Source organism: Lissotriton helveticus, chromosome 10 (assembly GCF_964261635.1).
Source record: "Lissotriton helveticus chromosome 10, aLisHel1.1, whole genome shotgun sequence".
NCBI classification, from domain to species: Eukaryota; Metazoa; Chordata; class Amphibia; order Caudata; family Salamandridae; genus Lissotriton; species Lissotriton helveticus.
In genome coordinates this window covers 252,623,312-252,645,182 of record NC_136071.1, presented here as the reverse complement: position 1 = coordinate 252,645,182, position 21,871 = coordinate 252,623,312, and the positions used below count along the sequence as shown (strand labels likewise).

Here is a 21,871-nt window from a genome sequence, read left to right as displayed (position 1 = left end):
TATCACTTGGGCCTCCAGGGGATTAAATTGGGGGAGGGAAATAGGGGACTGAATATGGGCTCGGAGGGCGTGCCTCAACAGCCAGTATTTGTAGAATTGGGAAGAGTGGAGGGGGTGGCGGTGCTGTAGGTCTGCGAATGATCTAACATGGTCCCCCACCCAAACATCCCCAAGTAGCGAGATCCCGATGTGGTCTCATTTACGGACATTCTGGAGGGACCAGACCTCCTCCAGCCAGGCCCGCTCCATAGAGGCGTCTGTCTGGTGAGTTTCCTGTCCCATCCAACGTACCGTAGGGCGGGGAAGAGCCAGCGCGACTGGGCTCCCGTACAGGTAGGCCTGGATTTGCACGAAGTCCATCGACCGGACCAGCCGCCCCTGGAAATCAGTCATGGATAACGATCAGCCTTGTGATACTACTGTGGAATTTTAGGTACCATTTCTTTGAATCATCATTTAGTAAAATGTGTTGATGCTTGGTAATATTTCCCACAAATATTCATAATGGAAAATCAGTGTAAATGCTTTCAACAAGATTATGGAAAACATGAAAATAAATGAGCACTGGTAAAGCCACTAGGTCTGACAATGGTGGTGAGTTGTATGTCTTGTTTTGATACAGCTTTTGTAAAACCTCATTCTGGGAGCTGCCGGGCCCTCACCGTTGTAACAAACCTTGGCAAAAGCAGAAATATTTTTTGTTCTCTAAAAGTACACATTGCCACACAAGTTTCGGGTACTGAACAAAACTACTGTGTGTGCCAATATGCTCCTTGTGAAAGAGCAGAATGCTATGACTCACAGTGAAGCCAGCCCATAGACTGAAAGAGAGAGAGAAAGAATTTTAATAAAAACAAAAGGTCTTGGTTAACGCCATACCTAATTAGTGACCTAATTCTTAAAGAAAGTCACAAAAGTGCACCCATGGCATGTCTTTGCATTAGTGCAGATTTGTGTATTTTATGAATTCACAAGAATGTATAGAAGTAGACCAGGGAATCATAGTCATAGACAATATTTGCAAACTGTATTTTTAGCATGACCAAATTTACATGTGTAGATTTGCTCCTAAGAAAATATGTTGAGCGTTTGCAAGTTCACTTAACCTATAACCACTATTTTACAACCAATGGAAGAAGTTTTACTTTTGCCCTGGTCAGGAGTAACTTTCCAACCTTTCTTAATATATATAAAGGTTAGAGAAGAGCTGATGAGAACACTTAAAAGATGCAAGTTAGTAGGTTTGCACAGACTCAAAAGGGAATGCAAACCCTGGAACTATTGCTGAACTACCTCCAGTCCCAGAATGTAGATCTGCGAAAAAGTTGCCAAAAATGGAAATTGGTAGTATTCAAGCCCTGCTATAGTATCGGCTTTGGCATAATCAGCAAGGCTATTATCAGAGCTCTTATATAATGAGATTGCTGCCATAATTTGTCGCTGCACTGCATGCCACTAAAGGGACAGGTAGATTTCTTTTTTTAACCGGACAAGTAGATTTATGAAGCAACTTGTCCCATGGACAAGCAGATATTTTATTAGGTTCCACTCTCCTGGGGGCGATTATCACCTAGACTTCCTGTGTTCATTCTTTGACTTACCCAAGGACTTCAGTCATGATGAAGATCTGCTTCAGCAATGAGTGAAAGCAGGAACTTTCTTTGGACTGGTCACAGAGCAGAGTCTTGCAGTGTTTGGAGACAGAGGGCCTGATGTACGATGGTTTTTGCATGCGCAAACAGTTTTGCGAACCCGTTTGCGCATGCAAAAACCAATAGGGGTATGTACCAACCAAAAAAGCGAGTCACAAATTATGTCGGGCTTTCTAAACATCGAGTGTGTTCGATGTTTAGATTTCTCCTGTTATTACTTAACTTGATTTATGCTTTATTGAAAATATTTATTAGTCTATTACGACGGTTCTACCTCCGCACGCTGCACTTTAGAACTTAGCTTTGGAATATTAAATGTGAAAACATTTATTATATATGTATGCTATGTATTCTTTCAATTCTAAACAAAATCTTTTGGTTATTCGAACCAGTTTACTAATTGTCTGCTCTTATACAACCTTGCACTTTACAATTTAAATGTTAAAACGACAATTTGTATGAATGTTTTTCAGTATTTTCCTTCCTCGTACTGTGTTAATTGGATTTCAATTGTATTGTATTGCTATATTTGAACTCTCAAAAAAATTTTTTTAAAAAAATGATGTCGGCTTTCGCCCAAGTAGTACTATATAAAACGAATAAAACATATTTTTTAAAAATAGCGAGTCACTATTTATTTCCTACTTGCTATTTTGGAATTGCGAAGTCGCTATTAGGAAGGGGCATTCCCTTCCTAATAGTGAGCGCAGCCCCATGTACAAATGTTTTGCCACCGCAATTGCGGTCGCAAAACACTCGCTAATTACCACCCTCTTTAAGAGGGTGGTAATGGGGTCGCAAAAGGGATGGTATCCCCAGGGGACCCTTCTCCTTTACAAACTCAGGGGGAACAATTTTTTAAGGGCAGGTAGTGGTCCCAGGGACCACTGCCCTCCCTTAAAAAATGAAACGAAAAAGTTTCATTTTTTAAACTTTTAAATGCATCCCGTTTTCCTTTAAGGAAAATGGGCTGCATTTAAAAAACAGCTTTTATTTAAAAGCAGTCACAGACATGGTGGTCTGCTGAGCCCAGCAGGCCACCATTCCTGGGAGGGCCAGCCATTCCCAATGGGGTCGGAAATTGCGAGAGGCTCATTAATATTCATGAGCCTCTCAATTTGAGACCCCATTGGGAATCGCCAACAGAGTGTTACACACTGTTGTACATCCAAAATATCGCATCACAAATTGCGAGGGGCTATTTTGGGCGTCGTACATCTGACCCATAGAGTTCAGCTCCATGATCCTGTGTGGCCTTCGGGTCATGTTCAGATCACAAACACCAGAGTCATACCAGTTGGGGATCTGTCATAAACATCAGTTTGCAACAGTGCATGCAAGGCTTAAAACCTGTCATTTTGGGAGGGGACATTTTCCCTGCATGCTGATAAACATTTTATGTGAAAAAGGTTAGAAAAATCTTGATAAAGACAAAAGTAACAGAGTTCCGGATCTTCATCTGAAGCTGTGGAAAAAAACGAACTGAAGTTAGCACACATGAGTGGATCCTATATGCAGCTCTGTTCATCACTTTTGAGTGGAACAACGTTAACAGGAAGCTGAATGATGCCACCTACCAGTGCGCAAAAGTACTGCTAAGTTTTCCGAATGCAGCCAGAGGAATATTCACATGGTGATGAATCTGTGGTTAGACATATCCATCAGAACAAGTCTTCTTCAAACTTGTGGGTAGACTTGCAGGTAGCTGGCCTGCAGAGCTCCATAATAGAAGTTAATTACCTTTGGTAATGTCCTTTCTGGGGGATACTCGAATGGCAATGCCACCCAGGTGTCACACTGGATCCTGAAACTCAAACAAACTACTTTGGCATGCTGGTAGGTGGCATTGTGCGGTCCAAACAGATGTGAACTCTTGAGGGGGATTGGTGAGGCCAAAATGGAATGCTGCAAACTAAAAATGCTGCGTGCCCACTTGAACCGCAGATGACACCTGTGGGTCTTCAGGGCGGGAATGAAAAAAAGTGTCCTGCCGGTCCAACGCTACCAACCAGTTTCCAGGATCCAGGGCAGAAAAAAACAGGCCAGTACTAGCATCTTGAATTTGCTCTTACTGAGTAAGGTGTTTAGGGCAGAGATCTTAAACATGACTAAGGTCTCCATCCTTCTTTGGCATAGGAAATACAGGAGTAACTCCCCGTTCATACTTCTGTGACCAGAATTAACTCTAGGACTCCTTTAGGCAAAACTATGTGCACTTCCTACTGTAAAACAGACATGTCACTTCTGTCAGCCGTTCAGCTGTCAGCCGTTCAGATGGGGTGGTAGGTGCAGCAGGCTGTTGTGCTGCGGGCAGGGTCTGCTGCCGGCGATACTGAAAACCCCATATTTATCCAAGAAAAAGGCAAAACTGTTTCATAAAGTGTCTGGCTGGGGACGACAGCCCCAGGGAACCTGCTGTGGTACAACTTTCTTAAAAGTGCTCTAAGGCAAAGCCCGCTTTCACAAAGAAGAGCAAGAGCCTCTCAATGGCATGCCTGTAAAGGATGCCTGGACATCCCCTGGTAAGCATGTAAACCTATTTCAGGTGTGCTGCCGAAGCACCACATTCAAACCCATTGCCTGACACAAGCAATCAGCTGTGTCCCAGCCATACCTTGCCGTATCCAACCCGTACTTTATGGTATGGACTTTCGAGCTTGTAAGACATCCATAACTGCTGGTAGGATTTGATCTACAAGGCCCACAAAACATGTCTGTAAAAACTAAGGAGGGAGCTTGCGCTGACAGATAGTAAGACAAGTTTGGCATAAAAGAACATGTACTTGCCAAAGGCCTCCTTACGTTTGGATCTGTGGTTGTTTCTGTGGTGGTTATAGGAAAGGCATAAGGGTTTTCTCTACAGATGTATACCTGTACGACAAGACTCCTGCATCTTGTGTTGAGTCAGGATAGCCCAGTGCTAGTCGGTGGTGACAAGCTACCTGCCAATTGACTAGAGATCCAGAAAGGAATATGCTACTTACCACTATGCATCTGTTATTGGCATGTAGGGCTGCTGACATTTATATCTGTGCATAGATCGCCGCCTAGTGTTGGGTCCGGATGATTGCACATTGTTGTCCTGGAAGAGTCTTCGAAGTATCGCGAGATAGGTGGCTCCTCCCCTGGACTACAGTGCGCATGGGCATCCTCTCCATCCTCAGATTGTTTTTCGCCATTGTGGCAGAGATGGAGTATGATACAGTGAGTGATGACCATGCCTGAGAATAATTCTGAGTGCTACAGCTGCGACAGGTACCGGGGAGGAGGGCGGGCGATATAAATGTCAGCAGCCCTACATGCCAATAACAGATGCATACTGGTAAGTAGCATATTCCGTTCGAGGTATGTGGGCTGCTGAATTTATATCTGTGCATAGAATAGCAGTATCCTCCTTAGCGGCGGTTGCCCGTGCCAGCTGCAGCAGTCTGAAAAAGAGTTCTGAGAACAGCCGGACCTACATCAGCTTGCTGTTTGGAGTGTACATCCACGCAGTAGTGTTTGGTGAATGTGTGTATGGTGGCTGCTCTACATATATCCTCTAGAGGAATGTTACCTAGGAAAGCCATGGATGCCCCTAACTTGCATGAGGAATGCGCTCTTGGGGGAACTGTTAATGTGCGTTTAGCCTTTTCATAACAGATCTGTATGCACTTAACAATTCATCTGGCTATACCCGATTTTGAAATTGGGTTGCCTTTGTGCTGTGGAGAGAAGGCAACAAACAGTTGCTTAGTTTTCCTGAAATCTTTAGTCCTGTCTATGTAATACAGGAGAGCTCTCTTAACATCCAGTGTGTGCAGTGCTCTGTCTGCCACTGAATCAGGATTTGGGAAGAATACTGGCAGTTCAATTGTTTGGTTAATGTGGAACTGTGACACCACCTTAGGCATAAATTTAGGGTTGGTACGCAGCACTACCCTATTAGCATGAATATGAATGAAAGGCTCCTGAATAGTGAGGGCTTGCAGCTCACTAACCCTTCTTAGCGATGTGATCGCTAGTAGAAAAGCCACTTTCCATGTCAGAAATTGTATTCCACAAGAGTGAAGAGGTTCAAAGGGTGGACCCATCAGTCTGGTGAGAACTATGTTTAGGTTCCAGACAGGCAAAGGTGGGTGTCTTGGAGGAATTACCCTTTGGAGTCCCTCCATAAAAGCTTTAATGGCAGGCACTTTGAAAAGGGAAAGGAGCTGTCTGTTCTGAAGATACGCTGCCATTGCAGCTAAATGTATCCTGATGGAACTATAGGCCAGATTGCATCTGTATAGGTGCAACAAATAACATATGATATTTTGCGTTGATGCATCTAGTGGATTTATGTTATTATTGGAACAATAAAGGACAAAACGCTTCCATTTTGCCGCATAGCACGCCCTGGTTGTAGGCCGTCTAGCCTCCTTGATGATGTCCATACAGTCATGGGGCAGGTTCAGGTAGCCAAACTCTATGACCTCAGGAGCCATATTGCAAGGCTCAAATGTTGCGGATCTGGGTGCTGAATGTCTGCATGGCTCTGAGTGAGGAGACTGGGTGTGAGTCGCAGTCGCTGGTGGGGCACCACTGAGAGTTCTAGGAACGTGGTGTACCATGCTTGCCTCGCCCACGTTGGAGCAACTAGGATGAGTGTCATGGAGTGCTGCTGCAGTTTGCCCGCCACCAGCGGTATGAGCGGTGCTGGAGGAAAAGCGTACGCAAATCTGTGTGACCAGTTAATCCATATCGCATTACCCTGAGACTGCGGGTGTGGGAACCTGGCGGCGAAGGTTTGGCATTTTGCATTTTCTTGTGTGGCGAATAGGTCTATCTCTGGATGACCCCACTGCTGGAAATACGGTTGTAGCACTGAGGGATGTATCTCCCAATCGTGCATTTGATGGCTATGCCTGCTGAGCAGGTCCGCCATCTGGTTGTCCTTGCCTGGGAGGTGTTCCGCCATGAGGAACATGTTCCTTTGAATGGCCCACTTCCACATGCTCTGTGCTAGATGTGACAATTGTGGAGAGTGTGTCCCTCCCTGCTTCTGGATGTAATACATTGCAGTGCAAGTGTTCAAGTATATTTGAAGTGATCCTGGGTCCCGTACATCCAGTTATATGACTATTAATGAACACTTCCTGGAAGAAAAGTCCACATTCTAGACTTGCAACCTTCTAGCATTTTTAGATCAAATACAGAATAAATACAGGGTTCTGCACAATGTTATTTCATGTTATATTATAATGAGGAATGCGATTGCTTGGCAGTGACAATAAAAACATGAAATGCAAAATAACCTGTGGAGGCATGTGTAATAGTTTGTTTTATAAGCGCTCCTAAATACCTTGTACTTGCGTACAAAAAAATAGGTAACTTATAGGGTCTATATTAAGGAAAGCGACAATGCAAGTTAATTTACAAGCTCTTACCTGGAATACTGCAATATGCAACTGGATTCTTTGAAGGCTTGTCTTACAAGAAGCAATGTTTGTTTCCAGTCTACGCACCAAGTCATGTTTTTTCCAGGCTGTATCATAGGAACTAGCTAGAACTGTAGCCCTGTTCATGACAAGCTGTGAAAACTTGCAGATTTGGATGTTGTGTTCCACAGATTTCTTGCACAAGTCATCAATAGAAACCTTGCTTTCTGCTCCAAAATCTTTGGCCTCGACTTGAGCAATAATGTCCACACCCAGAGCGCTAATATAACTGCACAAGGTAAGTCCAAGGGCCTGGGTTGGGAGACCTATTAAAAGCTGTCGAACAAAATCAGCTGTAAATGCTTTTATTGGTTTGGACATTTGATCTTCGCTGAAACAGGAATTTCGATACATGGTTTTCACATTGATCATTTGCGAAGGCCCATTTACTGAATTCTTATCTTCAAGCGAGCTTGTTCCTACAATATAAAAGAAAACTTGTGTTCATAACAAAAATGTATTGAAAACCCAATGTGTAGCTTCTGTTTTATGCTTCACTGGCACATATAGGGACAGAGCATAGAGGCACCCAGGCACACACAAACCAACACACATTAAGGCCCCTCAGACATAGGCATAAGTAAAAACAAACATACAGGAAAACATAGGCAGGCACAATAATCCATTTGTGTGAGGGTGAATGATAAGTGGATGCATGAGTGTGGGTGAATAAACAGGAAAAATGGGTGTGAATGCCTTCACGGTTCAGTGTGTAGATGGATGGTGGGGTGCATAGATGATCAATGTGTCTGTTGGTTGGATTGGAAATGTAGGTGATTTCAAGGGTGCCATCAGATGGATGCAAATGTCTGGGTGGAACAACCGAGTTGTGTGAGTGGATGCATTTATTTACATATAAACCTGCATGTGTGGTTGTGATGGGTGTAGGAGAAGCTGGCTCTGTATATACTATACCAAAATGAGGTATAGTGTGCACAGAGTCCAGTGGAACCACAAAGGTAGGCAGAGGTAAAAGTAGATAGAACCTTAGTCTCTATTTGTTGTGCTGTGGGCGAGCAGTACGGCTTTATCAGAGGGTAGTGTTAAGCATTTGTTGTACACACTCAATCAGCAAATGATGTCAAACACTCAAAGACTGAACTCCGACCAATTGTGTTTGTAAAAAAATATTAGTAAGTTAAGAACCAAGCTAAGCCTGGCACAGGTAAGTGAAATAAATGATTAGCAAAATCTTAAACTGTGTTTTACAATTGAATGCAAGTTCAAATGCAATTAGTTGAAATACAGGTGAGTCAAAATGTCGAAATTACTTTTTAGATTACTTTTTAAGTTACTTTTTCTACTCAGTGTGATATGCCTAGATTCTCCACTGGGACATTTCCTAGCGAAAAAGTAAACAAAGTCAGTGTTGTACAGTTTCAATTTTTCAGGTTTTCATACAAATCAACTCCACACTTAGAACAATTTTCAAAGGAAAACAGACAGTGTATTCCTATGGAGAGAAAGGAAGCTATCGGTTAACAGGTAAGTACTCTATCTTCGGGGTTGAGATTCTGGGGATAGAACAAGGGTTCCCCCAGGGTCGAGGATGCACTCTCAGAGCACCCTCAGTGTCACTAGAACAACCGGGTGCAGAGTGCTGAGGTCCAATGTTTTCCAATTGGGGATAGGGGACCTCTCGTTGGTGTCTGCTCACAAACAGGCCACAGGGCTGCGGGAGCAAAGCTCCTGGTGTTAGGCTCAGGGCAAAGGGTGAGCGAGTTAGCACCCAAAGTACACCTGCAGTGGCACAGGGGTGGCTGGGTGCAGAATGTTTTGTCGTGTGCGCCCTGTTGATTTCATTGGAGATTCTCTGATTTCAACAAAGACTGCAGGCTTGAGGATGAAGATCTTCTGGAGGTGACCACCGGTTGGAGAGGTAAGTTGGGATGCCTGGGGATGCTGGGACACCGTCAGTTGGGCCACCCAAGGCCGTGGGACTAAGGGTGCAGGGGTGTCTTTAGGTGGTGGGCTTTCCTACCAGCTCCGGTCGCGGTTGGGGGGATCCTTCAGAAAGAGACTGCAGGCGTCATGGAGAGGGTTGAGGCAGGTCAGAGATAACCAGATCTCAGGTCAGGATCACCGGGGAGACCTCCTCGTGGTGTTGGGCCACTCGAACTCGGGCCGTGGGTATCTGGTACAGAGTGGTGCAGACTCGCAGATTTGGCCGGAGTCAGAGACTGTTGGTGAACGAATCCGATGTACACAGGAGACAAACTATTTGGGGTGGAAGGCACGGCAGTCCTTCGGGTTCTTTAGGCTGCAGGACACACCTGGATTTTGCTTTTGCAGGTTCGAGGTGGGGACAGGCCGGTAGGGCTGGGGCCAAGTCAGTGGACGTCCTCCTCTTCTTGGCTTTAGCATGGCTTATTCGGTCCTTCTTCTTTTCTTCTTAGTTAGTTCTTGTCTGAGGAGGCAAGGTTCAGAGGAGCCCGTAAATACTAGATTTAGGGGCATTACTGGTAAGTAAAGGTTGGGCCTAATGGGTCCCTTACTAGGGGTGGGTACACCCCCTATTATGCCACCCTCCAGTGGGAGGGGGGCATACGCCTCACTCTGGTTGGCTGGATCCCCCCATTTGCAAGATGGCGGTGGCTGAGAGTTGTGCTGCACCTCGCCTCCCCCACCTGTTAATGGTAAGGGGGTTGGCAAAGGTGGGCACAGCTCCCTTCCTCACTTGGTTTTCCCGGCAATTCTCCCCGTCCAAAGTGGGGGTCAGAACCGGTGAGGGCTAGTTGCTGGTAGCAGCAAAAGGCCTGGAGAAGCTCACAAATGCGGCAATCCTTTGAAGCTTCCCCTTCGTGGATCCTGCATATCATGGGGGAGGAAATTTGGCACCTCTTCCCAGAATGTGCATTGTTTCAGACCCCCAAGAGCAGCAGGCTCTCGACCAAGGGGTCTAGAAACATGTCTGTTGGTGGCGGCGGCTAGGGAGCAGCCACTCAGCCTGGACACTACTGTTAGGTCGTTTTTCAGGGGGCATTTCTAGGATACCCTCTGTGTGCATTTTTCATTAAATCCCACACTGGCATCAGTGTGGGTTTAATGTGCTGAGAAGTTTGATACTAAACTTCTGAGTTTTCAGTAAAGCTATTATGGTACTTTGGAGTTCGTAATGACAAACTCCCGGCACAAAATACTCTTAAATGGCATTACTACACTTACAATGTCTAAGAATTGGTTTAGACACAGTAGGGGTACAAGGCTCATGCACCTGTACCCTCACCACTGGTATAGTGCAGCCGGCTAGAGGGGTGGCTGATCTATGCCAGGGCAGTGGGTTGTAGGCATGGCACACATGGATGTGTGCCATGTCGACCCTTCCCTTTGTTCTGCACCAGAAATACGCAGCCTGTAAAGGCAGTGTGTGTGTGTAAAGGTACAGGTCCTCAAAGGGTGGCACAATAATTGCTGCAGCCCTTAGAGGCCTTCCCTGGCCACAGTGCCGTTGGTACCTGTGGTACCATTTACAAGGGGCTGACCTGGGGCCAGAGTGCGCCAATTGGTTTTTGTTTTTCAATGCAGTTTTAGGGAAACATAGGCCCTGGGTACCTGTTTGGCAGGAGCCTAGGGAACACTCAGTCAAAGTAGAACATCAGTTAAGCAAAAAGTGGGGGCAACCATGCAAAAAGAGGACCCTTTCTTACAATGGGGGGTTGGGGAGGTGATGAATGCCATGGGTGTCGGTGGATGAATGCATAATTGAGTGGTAATGTTATTTGTTATCTTTTTTTGTTCTCCTTTCCTTTCAGTCTCACTCAGCGGTTCTGTAAAAACCCACCCTTTTATGAATCAGAAAGTGTGTAGAATATTATCTTAGACAACAGGAAGGACTATGTTACTTACCCTGTAAGCATCTGTTCTTGGCATGTAGTGCTGTAGATGCACATGCTTTGCATAATTCCACCATCTAGTGTTGGGCAGTATTATTGAAAGTTGTTTTTGTTCGAAGAAGTTTTTTGAGTCACGAGGCTGAATGTGATACTGCACATGTGCATCAACTTCATTGTTAAGATTGTTTTTCCGCAAGGGGGGGGAGGGGGGGGGGAATGGAGTTAGTTTAAGTATCAGTAATGTGATGTACATGCTAGTAATGTGAATAAAGGTAAACCAAAGCAGTAAACTGACCTACACAGGCATCAAGGGAGGAGGGTGGGTGCCAAGAACTGATGCTTACAGGGTAAGTAATATAATCCGTTTGAGGCATGTGTGGCTGTAGATACACATGCTGTGCATAGACAGCAAAGCAGTTCCTCTCTCAAAGAGGTGGCTAGCTTGTGGGGGTTACAATTGTTTGAAAGAGTATGTAGCACTGCATGTCCAATACTAGATTGTTGACGTGCTAGAACATTCACACATGAATGCTTTGTGAAAGTGTTTTGTGTGGACCATGTTGCCAATGTCAGCAATGGAAATGCTGCCTAAAAATGCATAGACCCTCCAATTTTATGAGTTGAGTGAGCCCTAGGGGAGACAGGTAAAAGTTAGCTTTAGCATAGGCAATTCGCCAATGATTAGCAAAGTGGGCTGCAACCTGCTTTCCGGAGGCGTCAAAATTTAGACTCCTTGACTGAAGGAGGTGCGTCCCCACTTGTTCGGGAGTTCGCTCTTTTTCTTGCATTGGCTACCACCAAGGAGTCTGAGTTTATCTGTCCTCTAATATAAATATACACAGAGGGTCAGTTTATGCTGCCTTATATTCTTTATTTCAACCCTTGGTGTGATTATACGTGATCTTTAAAAATGTCATCAGCATGACATAGCACTCATCTGAGCATTGGTAAATATTGAGAACCTCGCTAAGCAGTAATGAGGGTCTCAAAGAGGAAGTCATCCTCTATAGGGTCCTTATGTAAGGACACCTGATAGTAAGATACAGCTCTGGCTATTAAGTCCTGATAAGTTGAAACATCATCTGATGGGGATGGGCGTGCAGGGTAAAGGTCTGGATCTGTAGTCCCCTCTGGCTCTATATCATAGACGTCCTATGGGTGCCTAGAATGTTTGTCCTCTCCTACATGATCATTCTCACCTAACATGGGTGAATGTGGTGAAAAATCACCTTCTTCAGATTGGTCTGGTAAAGCAGGTGGTGGCTGGGGGTGGTTTGGTAGAGTTGGAGAGGTAGGAACAGGAATGTATAAAGGGCTAGTGGGAATGTCCTTTTTCCTCCTCTGAGAGGTGGAACAGGAGCATCAATCGCCTTTTCAAAAGACAATTGTCTTTTAAAGGGTTGAGGCGTTGCCGGTTAAAGGAGAATCATCCTTGTTCTGGGGTGAATTTGCAAAGTCTTTTGGCTCAGACCGAGCCGCTCTTGCATGTTTTCGAGGATAGGCTCAGGTGGAGTTTTCAGTCCGAAGGGTTAGCATTTCGGTGCTAGTAAAGGTTTAGTTTTCGGTGCTGTTGTGGTCGGAGCTGAAGCATTGTGCCCTTTGTCTTTTGGTACCAACATCTGATGTGTCTGTGCCTAATCAGAACTGGTGAGGGTCGTGCTGTAGGCCGATGTTTTGATGTCGAGCCGGAGGGCGGGCCTTCGAGTCTGTACTTCCATATGAGCCATGGCTTTTGAGCAGTGGTGGCCGGTGAGCAGTTTTATAGGTTGGAGCAAATTTTTGGGGCTTCGGATCTGGGCAGGTGCACTTACGGTCCGACGCTTCTCCGAAGACTCCAGGATGACTGGATCTTGTTCACCCTCGGAATCTGATTTGTGGATGGAGAAGGACTCCTCTTGGACTGCCGAGGCCGCCTCTTATTCATTGCCCAGTCAACCAAAGATGTCAGGTGTGCCGCCAAAATGTCTGAACTGCATTTATAGGAGCTGTGCACGTCGATTCCGAAGGGTTTTCTTAGATCAGAACAACCTGCAGGCTTCACAGGTATCTTCCCTTTGATTGGGCGACAGGCAAGTTACAAACCGAATGTAGGTTGGTATGAGGGTATTTTGAAATGCAAATTTAGATAGAAATGGAACAGTGTGTGTTCCATTAGCAGCTTTTTTTTTGGTTGGAGCTGTTAAATTTACAAGGGCCCGGTCAGGCGTGGCCAGTTGGCAGGGGAGGCAAGTGGAAGAACTCCACGCGCAAAATTGTTCTTTTGATCAGAATGCAAGAGTAGCTATGGGATATTGACAATACTGTTGAGTAAAGGGATCTACTGGCAAACCAATGGGAGCCTGAAAAAATCTTGAACTGGAGCGCGAGACAGTACATCCAAACTCTTCGGCAGAAAGTAACAATCTAACAATGGAGTCGATGCCCATGTGCTATTTCACCGAGAAGAGTCATCACACAGCCTCTCGGCTCGAAATAATTCTTCAAACAAAAACAACTTGCAATCATTTGAGTGGACTGATGCAATGCATGCTTATCTACAGCCATACATGCTTCAAATATAACCTTTTTCTCAAAACAGACCACTTATCGAATATCCAAGTTTTTAGTTGCTTTCTGAAGGAGAGGTGGTTCTGTGTAAGGCGGAGGTGGGTGGGGAGAGAATTCCAGGTTTTGGCCGCTAAGTAGGAGAAGGATCTTCCCCCCATGGTGGATCTTTGGATGCGTGGAATCGCGGCGAGGGCTTGATTGGACGATAGTAGTTGGCGGGTGGGGGTGTAAAAGGTCAGGCGCGTGTTGAGGTATTCGGGTCCTAGGTCATAAAGGGCTTTGTGTGCGTGGGTGAGGAGACGGAACGTTATTCTCTTGTTGACGGGGAGCCAGTGGAGGTCTTTCAGGTGACCGGAAATGTGAGCTTGGTGGGGGATGTCTAGGATGAGTCTGGCTGAGGCGTTCTGGATGCGTTGGAGTTTTTTCTGTAGTTTGGCTGTGGTTCCGGCGTAAAGGGTGTTTCCGTAGTCCAGTCGGCTTGTGACTAGTGCATGGGTGATCGTCTTTCTTGTTTCGGTGGGGATCCAGTGGAAGATTTTTTTGAGCATACGTAGGATGTTGAAGCATGATGATGAGATGGCGTTGACTTGTCTGGTCATCGAGAGGGAGGAGTCCAGGATGAAGCCCAGGTTACGTGCGTGGTCCGTTGGTTTGGGTGCGTTTCCCAGGGCCGGTGGCCACCATGAGTCATCCCAAGCGGAGGGGGATGATCCTAAGATGAGGACTTCCGTTTTGTCTGAGTTCAGTTTTAGACGGCTGTTCTTCATCCATTCGGCCACTTCTTTCATCCTGTCGTGTAGGTTAGTTTTGGCGGAGTTTGTGTCTTTGGTGAGGGAGAGGATCAGCTGGGTGTCGTCTGCGTAGCAGATGATGTTGAGGTTGTGTTGGCGCGCGATGGATGCGAGGGGACTCATGTATACGTTGAAGAGGGTGGGACTGAGTGATGATCCTTGTGGAACACCGCAGATGACTTCAGTGGCTTCCGATTGGAAAGGGGGGAGGCGGACTCTCTGGGTTCTTCCAGCGAGGAACGAGATGATCCAGTTCAATGCTTTTCGTTGTATTCCGACGTTGCTGAGGCGTTGTATGAGGGTGTTATGACAGACTGTGTCGAAGGCTGCGGAGAGGTCAAGTAGGATGAGGGCAGCTGTTTCTCCGTTGTCCCGTAGAGTTCGAATGGTAATTTTATTCCAGTTTCTGCGGGGGATTCGGTGTGGGTGGTTGTGGGTCGTGGTCTTTTTGTAGTTGAAGTGAACTCAGCTGTGGTCCGTCCAATGGAGTCCTGTGGCGTGGTTGAAGGAGATGTGCTTGCTGGAGGAGAAGATTGGGTCGAGCGTGTGCCCGGCGTGGTGGGTGGGGGTGTCTACAAGTTGTTTGAGTCCAAGATTGGCGAGGTTGTCCAGAAGGGTGCTGGTGTTGCTGTCGTTGTTCTTTTCCAGGTGGAAGTTGAGGTCACCTAGTAGAATGTAGTCCTTGGAGGGGAGGGCGTGTGGGCTGATGAAGTCAGTGATGTCTTCGCTGAATTGTGTGCGGGGGCCAGGTGGTCTGTAGATGAGGGTGCCTGAGAGTGGTCTTGGGGTTGATGTGAATCTGGAAGTGAAGGTGTTCGGCAGCTGCGAGGGTGTCGTCAGAACTGGTCGTGATGCGGATGGTGTTCTTATGGACGATGGCGATGCCTCCACCTGTTTGGTTGATGCGGTCCTTTCGGATGATCTTGTAGCCTTCCGGGATAGCTATGGCGATGTCGGGCGCTGATGAGGCGTTCATCCAGGTTTCTGTAAGAAAGACAACGTCCGGTGTTGTGGTGTCTAGTAGGTTCCATAGTTCAATGGCGTGTTTGTGGACAGAGCGGGTATTGAGCAGGATACACTTCAGGTGATTAGCGCCGGAGCTCTGTTTGGAGTTTGTGTATTTGGTGTGAATCCTAATGCAGTCGAACTTGCAGGAGTGGCAGGTGAAGGGTCCATGGGTGTGCCCTGGGGCGGCTTGGAAGCAGTCTGGGAGACGGCCGGGGTTGAGTGCTGAGAGAGTAGCGGTGTCGTATTTAATGCGGGTGGAAGGGGATATTGCGGGGGCCAGGGGGTTAGGCGCTGGCCGCGGTCCAGGCGCGGACGGGCGTAGACAGGCTTACCTTTGGCGTGCATTCGGCGCGCATGGGGCGCGTCCGCTGCGCGTGAACGCTACGCGTCAGCTGTTCTGACATAAGTGGATAGTGGGGGGGGCGGAGCGAGGGAGGGTCAGCTGGGAGGTGGGAGCGGGGTGGAGAGGCGGGCTGGGGGGCACAACAACAAGATGGCAGCAAAACAAAAGTGAAAACAGGACGAGATAGGGGCCCAAGCAGGACTATCGCTATTATGTGGGCAGAGGCACCGGCACAATCAGGCAAAAAATGAATTAGCAATCAATGCACACTTTGTACTATAGCGCTACGAGGTTAGGTAGGCACAATTTAAAATGCACGCAATGTGGGCTATGCTAAATAGCGTTGCGCTATTAATCTGGCACAATTCCAATTAAAGAAAGCAGAGCACAATTAGGATTTTGCAGATAAGATCGGTAAAGCGGTAAAGCGCTACGATACCAGGTGGTGACCAGGGAGCGTGGGGAGCGACCGCTACTGCACGAGTCAGGACGGTCACAGAGCAGGAGTCAACGAGTCAGTCCTTTAGTTTCAGTGGGAGGGAGGGTCAGCTGGGAGGCAGGAGCGGGGTGGAGAGGCGGGCTGGGGGGCACAACAACAAGATGGCAGCAAAACAAAAGTGAAAACAGGACGAGATTGGGGCCCAAGCAGGACTATCGCATTTATGTGGGCAGAGGCACCGGCACAATCAGGCAAAAAATGAATTAGCAATCAATGCGCACTTTGTACTATAGCGCTACGAGGTTAGGTAGGCACAATTTAAAATGCACGCAATGTGGGCTATGCTAAATAGCGTTACACTATTAATCTGGCACAATTACAATTCCAATTAAAGAAAGCAGAGCACAATTAGGATTTTGCAGCTAAGATCGGTAAAGCGCTAAGATACCAGGTGGTGACCAGGGAGCGTGGGGAGCGACCGCTACTGCACGAGTCAGGACAGTCTCAATTTACATACTGCACACCATAGACACGCATCAGATTTGTCAGTTTTAGACTATCTCCCATGCACCAGAAGTTTTCATAGCAACGCTGCCACACACCACTAAGTGGCGTCGTATACTTTCAGGCTGGCCTTATTTCGCTCTGGAAATTACGGAGAGGAGCTGCATAGAAGTGCCACTCATGCGCGCCAACAACAGATCCTTTCTTTCCACGCCTTTGAACGTGAATCCGGAGCTCTGCTCACTTTCCGTTGGTTGACAACCGATTTCCAAATCTTTTTCTACTGAAGACGGCAGTGTTCAAACATGTCATGACTGATGGAAACCAATGTTGGTGACGGACCCACAGAAGATGCGCCTCTGTCATTTGGGCTTGGGGCAATACTTCAAGTGCCCCAAAGCACCCTGAGGCAATTTTGGATGGTGAAACGAAGCTGTAATTTGCAGAACAGTGAAAGAAGTCACGGACCTCATGTAAGTCTCGATCCATGTCGAGGTTGCGGACCTATTCTCGTGATAGGCCCTCTTCACAGCCCAATCCATTAAGTCGAAGAAAATGCATACATCATGAAAGTGGGAGTCTATCTCATTCCACAACTGTCACCATGACACCCTCCCAACTTCTGTATTGACAATCGATCTTGTTTAAGGAGCCGCTTCCATAACTGATACAGTTGCCCACCACATTACTCAGGGCATCAGCAACACCTCAGGGGGTAAAGGTTTTCAAAGAGGCAATGGTGCATATTTTTGGCAATCTTCACACTCCCTCTGGTGCACCTTTGGGTCCAAAGGACCCACAGGGGCCTCCAGTCAGGTTATTTCAAGTGGATCAGTCTTGGCGCTGTCTGAGCCCTGGAACCCACCTTGTGTCCACATAGATTCTGGTGATTATTTAGGTTTTACATCAATCGCACCAAGTCCATAAGGTGGACAAGCAGCTTTCTTGGGGTTGTCTGTGGCTAAGAAAGAAAAAGTGTTGCAGAAAAGGACTCAATCCAGGTGGATAGTCCTGTGCATAAAGAACTACTATGACTGGCCAAAAAGCAACCTCCAGAAGTCTCGAGGGCTCTTCGCACGAGGGCCAAGACTGCGTTGGCACACTGAATGTCTGTCCTTGACATGAGACACGCCATAACGTAGGCGTCAGTGCACACTTTCATGAAGCACTACTGACTTGACAACCAGGTCCCAAAGGAAGGGTAATTGACCTTTTAGATAGTCCAGGACTTTTAGGTTTGAGCCCGCTCCTCAGACCTTTTACCATTGGGAGATAGTGCTTTGGTATCTATTCTAAAGGTGAGGAATCTGCAGTTAGAAGTATCTATCAGAAGAAGTTACTTAACTCAAGTAATGCTCTTTCTGATGGATTCTCTATCTAACCGCAGATTACTCCCTTCTCTTCTATCTTCCTGTTCTGTGGATTGGTCTCTTTTTAACATCTAAAAAGGTCCCAAATTTGAGATCTGCACAATGGTACAGACAAGTGTTCTGCATCTAAGGGCACAGAAAGAGTCAACCAAGATATAGACATCGTAGGGGTGACCGTATATGTAGTTCTGCTACATCACTTCCGGGATGGAATTAAACCAATGCGGAACCGCGTGACACCACCTTGCGGCACAAAGGAGCACTGCTGTAAAAAATTCATTCAGGATAGTACCTGGATGACATTCTATAGGTAAGGAATCCGTGGTTAGATGGATCACCCACCACAAAGCGTAGTTACACTACAGGCTTGAAATGAACAAGGAATACCTTTCAGTGTAACAGTAATTTGTGTTTCTTTTGTCCTCATTACACCATGGTTGCTGCAATGTGGGCCGGTTTGAAAAACAAATCACCCTTGATCCTTCTTTGGTCCAAGCAATTACATACAGTGCCTTCCATGGCACCCACCTGTCCTTCATTAGAAGGGCGCGGGAGGAGCGGCCAAGCCTGCCTGACACCCCAGTCCATGGCTTGATGTAATCATTGCACTAAGTTCCGAATTAAATTTCCGAATTTGTTAACCATGGGTACCTTTCAATTCAACCAGTTGAAAAAGGGCTCCCACATCTCAGTCGGGGTACTTTTATCCCTTTTAATATCAAATCTACATCTCGATTTAACCACATTCAACCAAGTTATTGCATTGGGGGGTTGAGGGTCCAACCAGTATTTACAAATTTCCCTTCTAGCCAGAAGGATTAAATAAAACAGTAATCCCCTCTGTTTAGATCTTAGGGCCTGTTTAGTCACATAGTCCACTCCTAAGAGAACCAACGTTCCTGTTATTATATTTTCTCCTGGAATATCCCTTATACTATTTTCCACAGAGCACCAGTAATGTTTTAACCCTGGGCAAGTAAAAAAGACATGTAGATCGTTTGCTTTAAGAAGGTTGCACAGTTTACATCTTGGGACCGGCTGTTGCATAAATTTTGATAATCTATGTGGTGCCCTGTACAGCCTGTGCATGACAAAGAAGTGGTGTCTTAAGATTAGCTGGAGTGACTATATCATATAGGATTTTGACTGAGTCAGACCACAAAGTCTTCAAGCTTCCCTCCTGTAGCACCCCTGTCCAGATAGCCAATAGATCTTGTGTATTTTCCACCTCTGCCTCCAAAAAAAGTCTGTACCATTAAGCTACTTCTTTAGCCTTCTGTGAGGTATTCTGTATTAAGGTCTCAAAGTCCCATTTGCTTCGAAATTCAGCCCCTACCGTCATTGCCCATGAAGTAAGCTGTATGTACTTGAACCTTGAGAGTCCACTACCCATCTTAATATACAGAACTTCCCATGAGACCACTACGCCATCTGATGTTAGGTCGCCCCATTTTTTGACTGCTGCTTGCTTCAAGGGTAAGCTCAGGGCATCCTTGAGACATTCCGGTGTCCCCGGTGAATTCCATAATGGAGCAAACTCTGAAAAGTAGACAATCTTGAGAAAACGTCTCACTGCCATCCATAGACTCAAGGCTGCTTTCAGCACTTTCAATCTTACTTTCTTAAAAAATTCCTGTGCTCCAAATTTAGAGAGAAATCTCCGCCGGGTTCCTTGGTCATCTCACTCAAAATTAAGCCCCACGTAGTACTCTCAAGCTCTCCTACCAGCAAACGAAAGTTCTTCCATTGAAAGGCCATGCAATAAAGCCTAATGTCTGGCAGTGCAAGTCCCCCTTTTTTTTTTTTAAACAACTTCTGAGTTTTTTCCAAGACCGGCAGATCCCCCTTGGAAACCCATATAAAACTAGAAATCTTTCCGTGAATTTTCGTTATTTCCTCTTTTGGGAAGATAAGAGGTATACAGTTGAAAAGGTAGGTTAGCTTTGGTAAAACTGACATTTTAGTCAAATTTACCCTCCCATATATAGACAGTGGTAGTTTTTTACACCTGGCCAGATTCTTATCTATTTCCTTCATAACGCGTTTCAAGTTTAACAGGGGGATCTTGTCAATCTTCTTTACAATTAATATCCCTAAATATTTAATCTCAGAGGACCCTCTACCTGCCCATCCATCCGTATTCCAACACATTACCTCTGTTTTATCTAGATTAACAAGATATCCTGATAGTAATCCAAATTCGGCAGTCAGCTGTTCTATTCTTGACAATGTTTGTGTTGGGTCCTGGTGTACACTACAAGATCGTCTGCATATAATGTTATTTTACTATGGGTCGGGAGTTGGTGTATGGGAATGATCTTATCATCTAACCTTAGTTGATGTACAAGTGGTTCCATGTATATATCAAAAAGGAGTGGAGACAGGGGGCAACCCCGTCACGTCCCCATCCTAATTTCGAACCCCCTTGTTAATACTCCGTTCAGCAAGATTTTCGCAGTGGGTTCTTCGTATAATTTTTGTATTGCACTGATAAAGTTAGAGCTAAATCCCATTATATCTAAAACGGCCCACAGAAATGACCAACAGACCCAATCAAACGCTTTGGCGGCGTCTATTGTGATCACCGCAAAAGGAATCTGTCTTCCAACCGCTAAATCTATGGTTCCTATTAATGTGAGTGTTCGATCTTGAATCTGTCTCTTCGGGACAAAACCTTTCTGGTCAGGATGAATTAATTGTGTTGCCTCCTTAGCTAATCTCCATGCCAAAATACCAGTGTATATTTTTAGATCCACATTCAATCAAGATATAGGACGATATGAGTTGGGAATTTTCGGGTCCTTTGAATGTTTTAGGATTAACATAATAGCCTCATTCCATGAGTTTGGAATTTTCTCCCCCTCTTTTTATATGGCATTAAGAAGAGAAACTCTGGAACTATCTCTTCTAATAACAGCTTATAAACCTCAGCCAGAACTGAGTCTGGGCCTGCCGCCTTACCATTCTTCATACGCTTTAGTTGTTCTCTTATTTCAGCCTCGGAAACTGGAAATTCATCCTGTCCCACCCATGAACTGTTAGAGCCGGGAGGCCAATATAACTCAGCCAGCTATTTAAAGCCCCTGCATCGGTTCTATCGGACTGTGAGTAGAGTTATGCAAAAAGAGTTACCATTCTTTCCTGCATTAACTCCTCATTATTGGATACATCTCCCTCGGGGGTTATGAACATCTCTCTAATATGATTTCTTTCCCTATCCGCCCTCGCCTTCCAAGCTAAAAGAGCCCCTGCTTTTTCCCCATATTCAAAGTGTTGCTTACAACTTGCCTCCCACCTTTCCCTGCTCTTATTTTCCAATTTCAGCCTGTAACTCAATCTAGCTTTATCCAGTTTTTTTACTGACTCATCATCACAATATGTGTCTTGCTGAAGAGTCCTTTCCAAAATCCCTATCTCCTCCTCCAAATTTTGTACTTCAACTCGTTCCTCTTTGTTCTTATATGCAGCAAGATTTTGCAATACCCCTCTGATTTAGGCCTTGTAAGTATCCCAAACAATGCTTATTGGTGCTGAATTGGCATTAAGAAGAAGAATTCCGCAGTTTTTTCCTTCAAAGTGGAAGCAACTCTTGGATCTAATAGAATTGCTCTCTTCAAGGTCCATCTGCCAGATTTCCTTACAGCAACCCCCCCCCCCCCCAGTGTAATACTGACCATACGATGTTCAGATATATGCCGGGGGGATATACACATGTCTTATTTTCCCTGCCCATTCTCTATCGTCCAAAATGTAATCAAGCCTGGAAAACGAATGGTACTTCTTACTATGGAAAGTGTAAGCACTTTTACCCTTCCTTAAATGTCTCCAGGCATCCACCATTCCTAACTCTGAAAGCATGTGTTTTAGGGCCCGTCTTGTTCTTGGTGCTTGGGCCTGTGCCCCCCTCCTGCTCTTTGATCTATCC

At 45.8% G+C, this 21,871-nt stretch overlaps 1 protein-coding gene across 1 annotated transcript in view; it reads right to left on the bottom strand.

Moving 5' to 3' along the window:
- SMG1 (SMG1 nonsense mediated mRNA decay associated PI3K related kinase) overlaps positions 1-21,871 on the bottom strand; it is a 1,634,890-nt gene that overhangs the window by 261,064 nt on the left and 1,351,955 nt on the right. Inside the window, exon 54 of the mRNA XM_078665250.1 lies at positions 7,061-7,530. Within this exon, the coding sequence (XP_078521376.1) occupies positions 7,061-7,530 (470 nt within the window). The remainder of the gene's footprint in view (positions 1-7,060; positions 7,531-21,871) is intronic.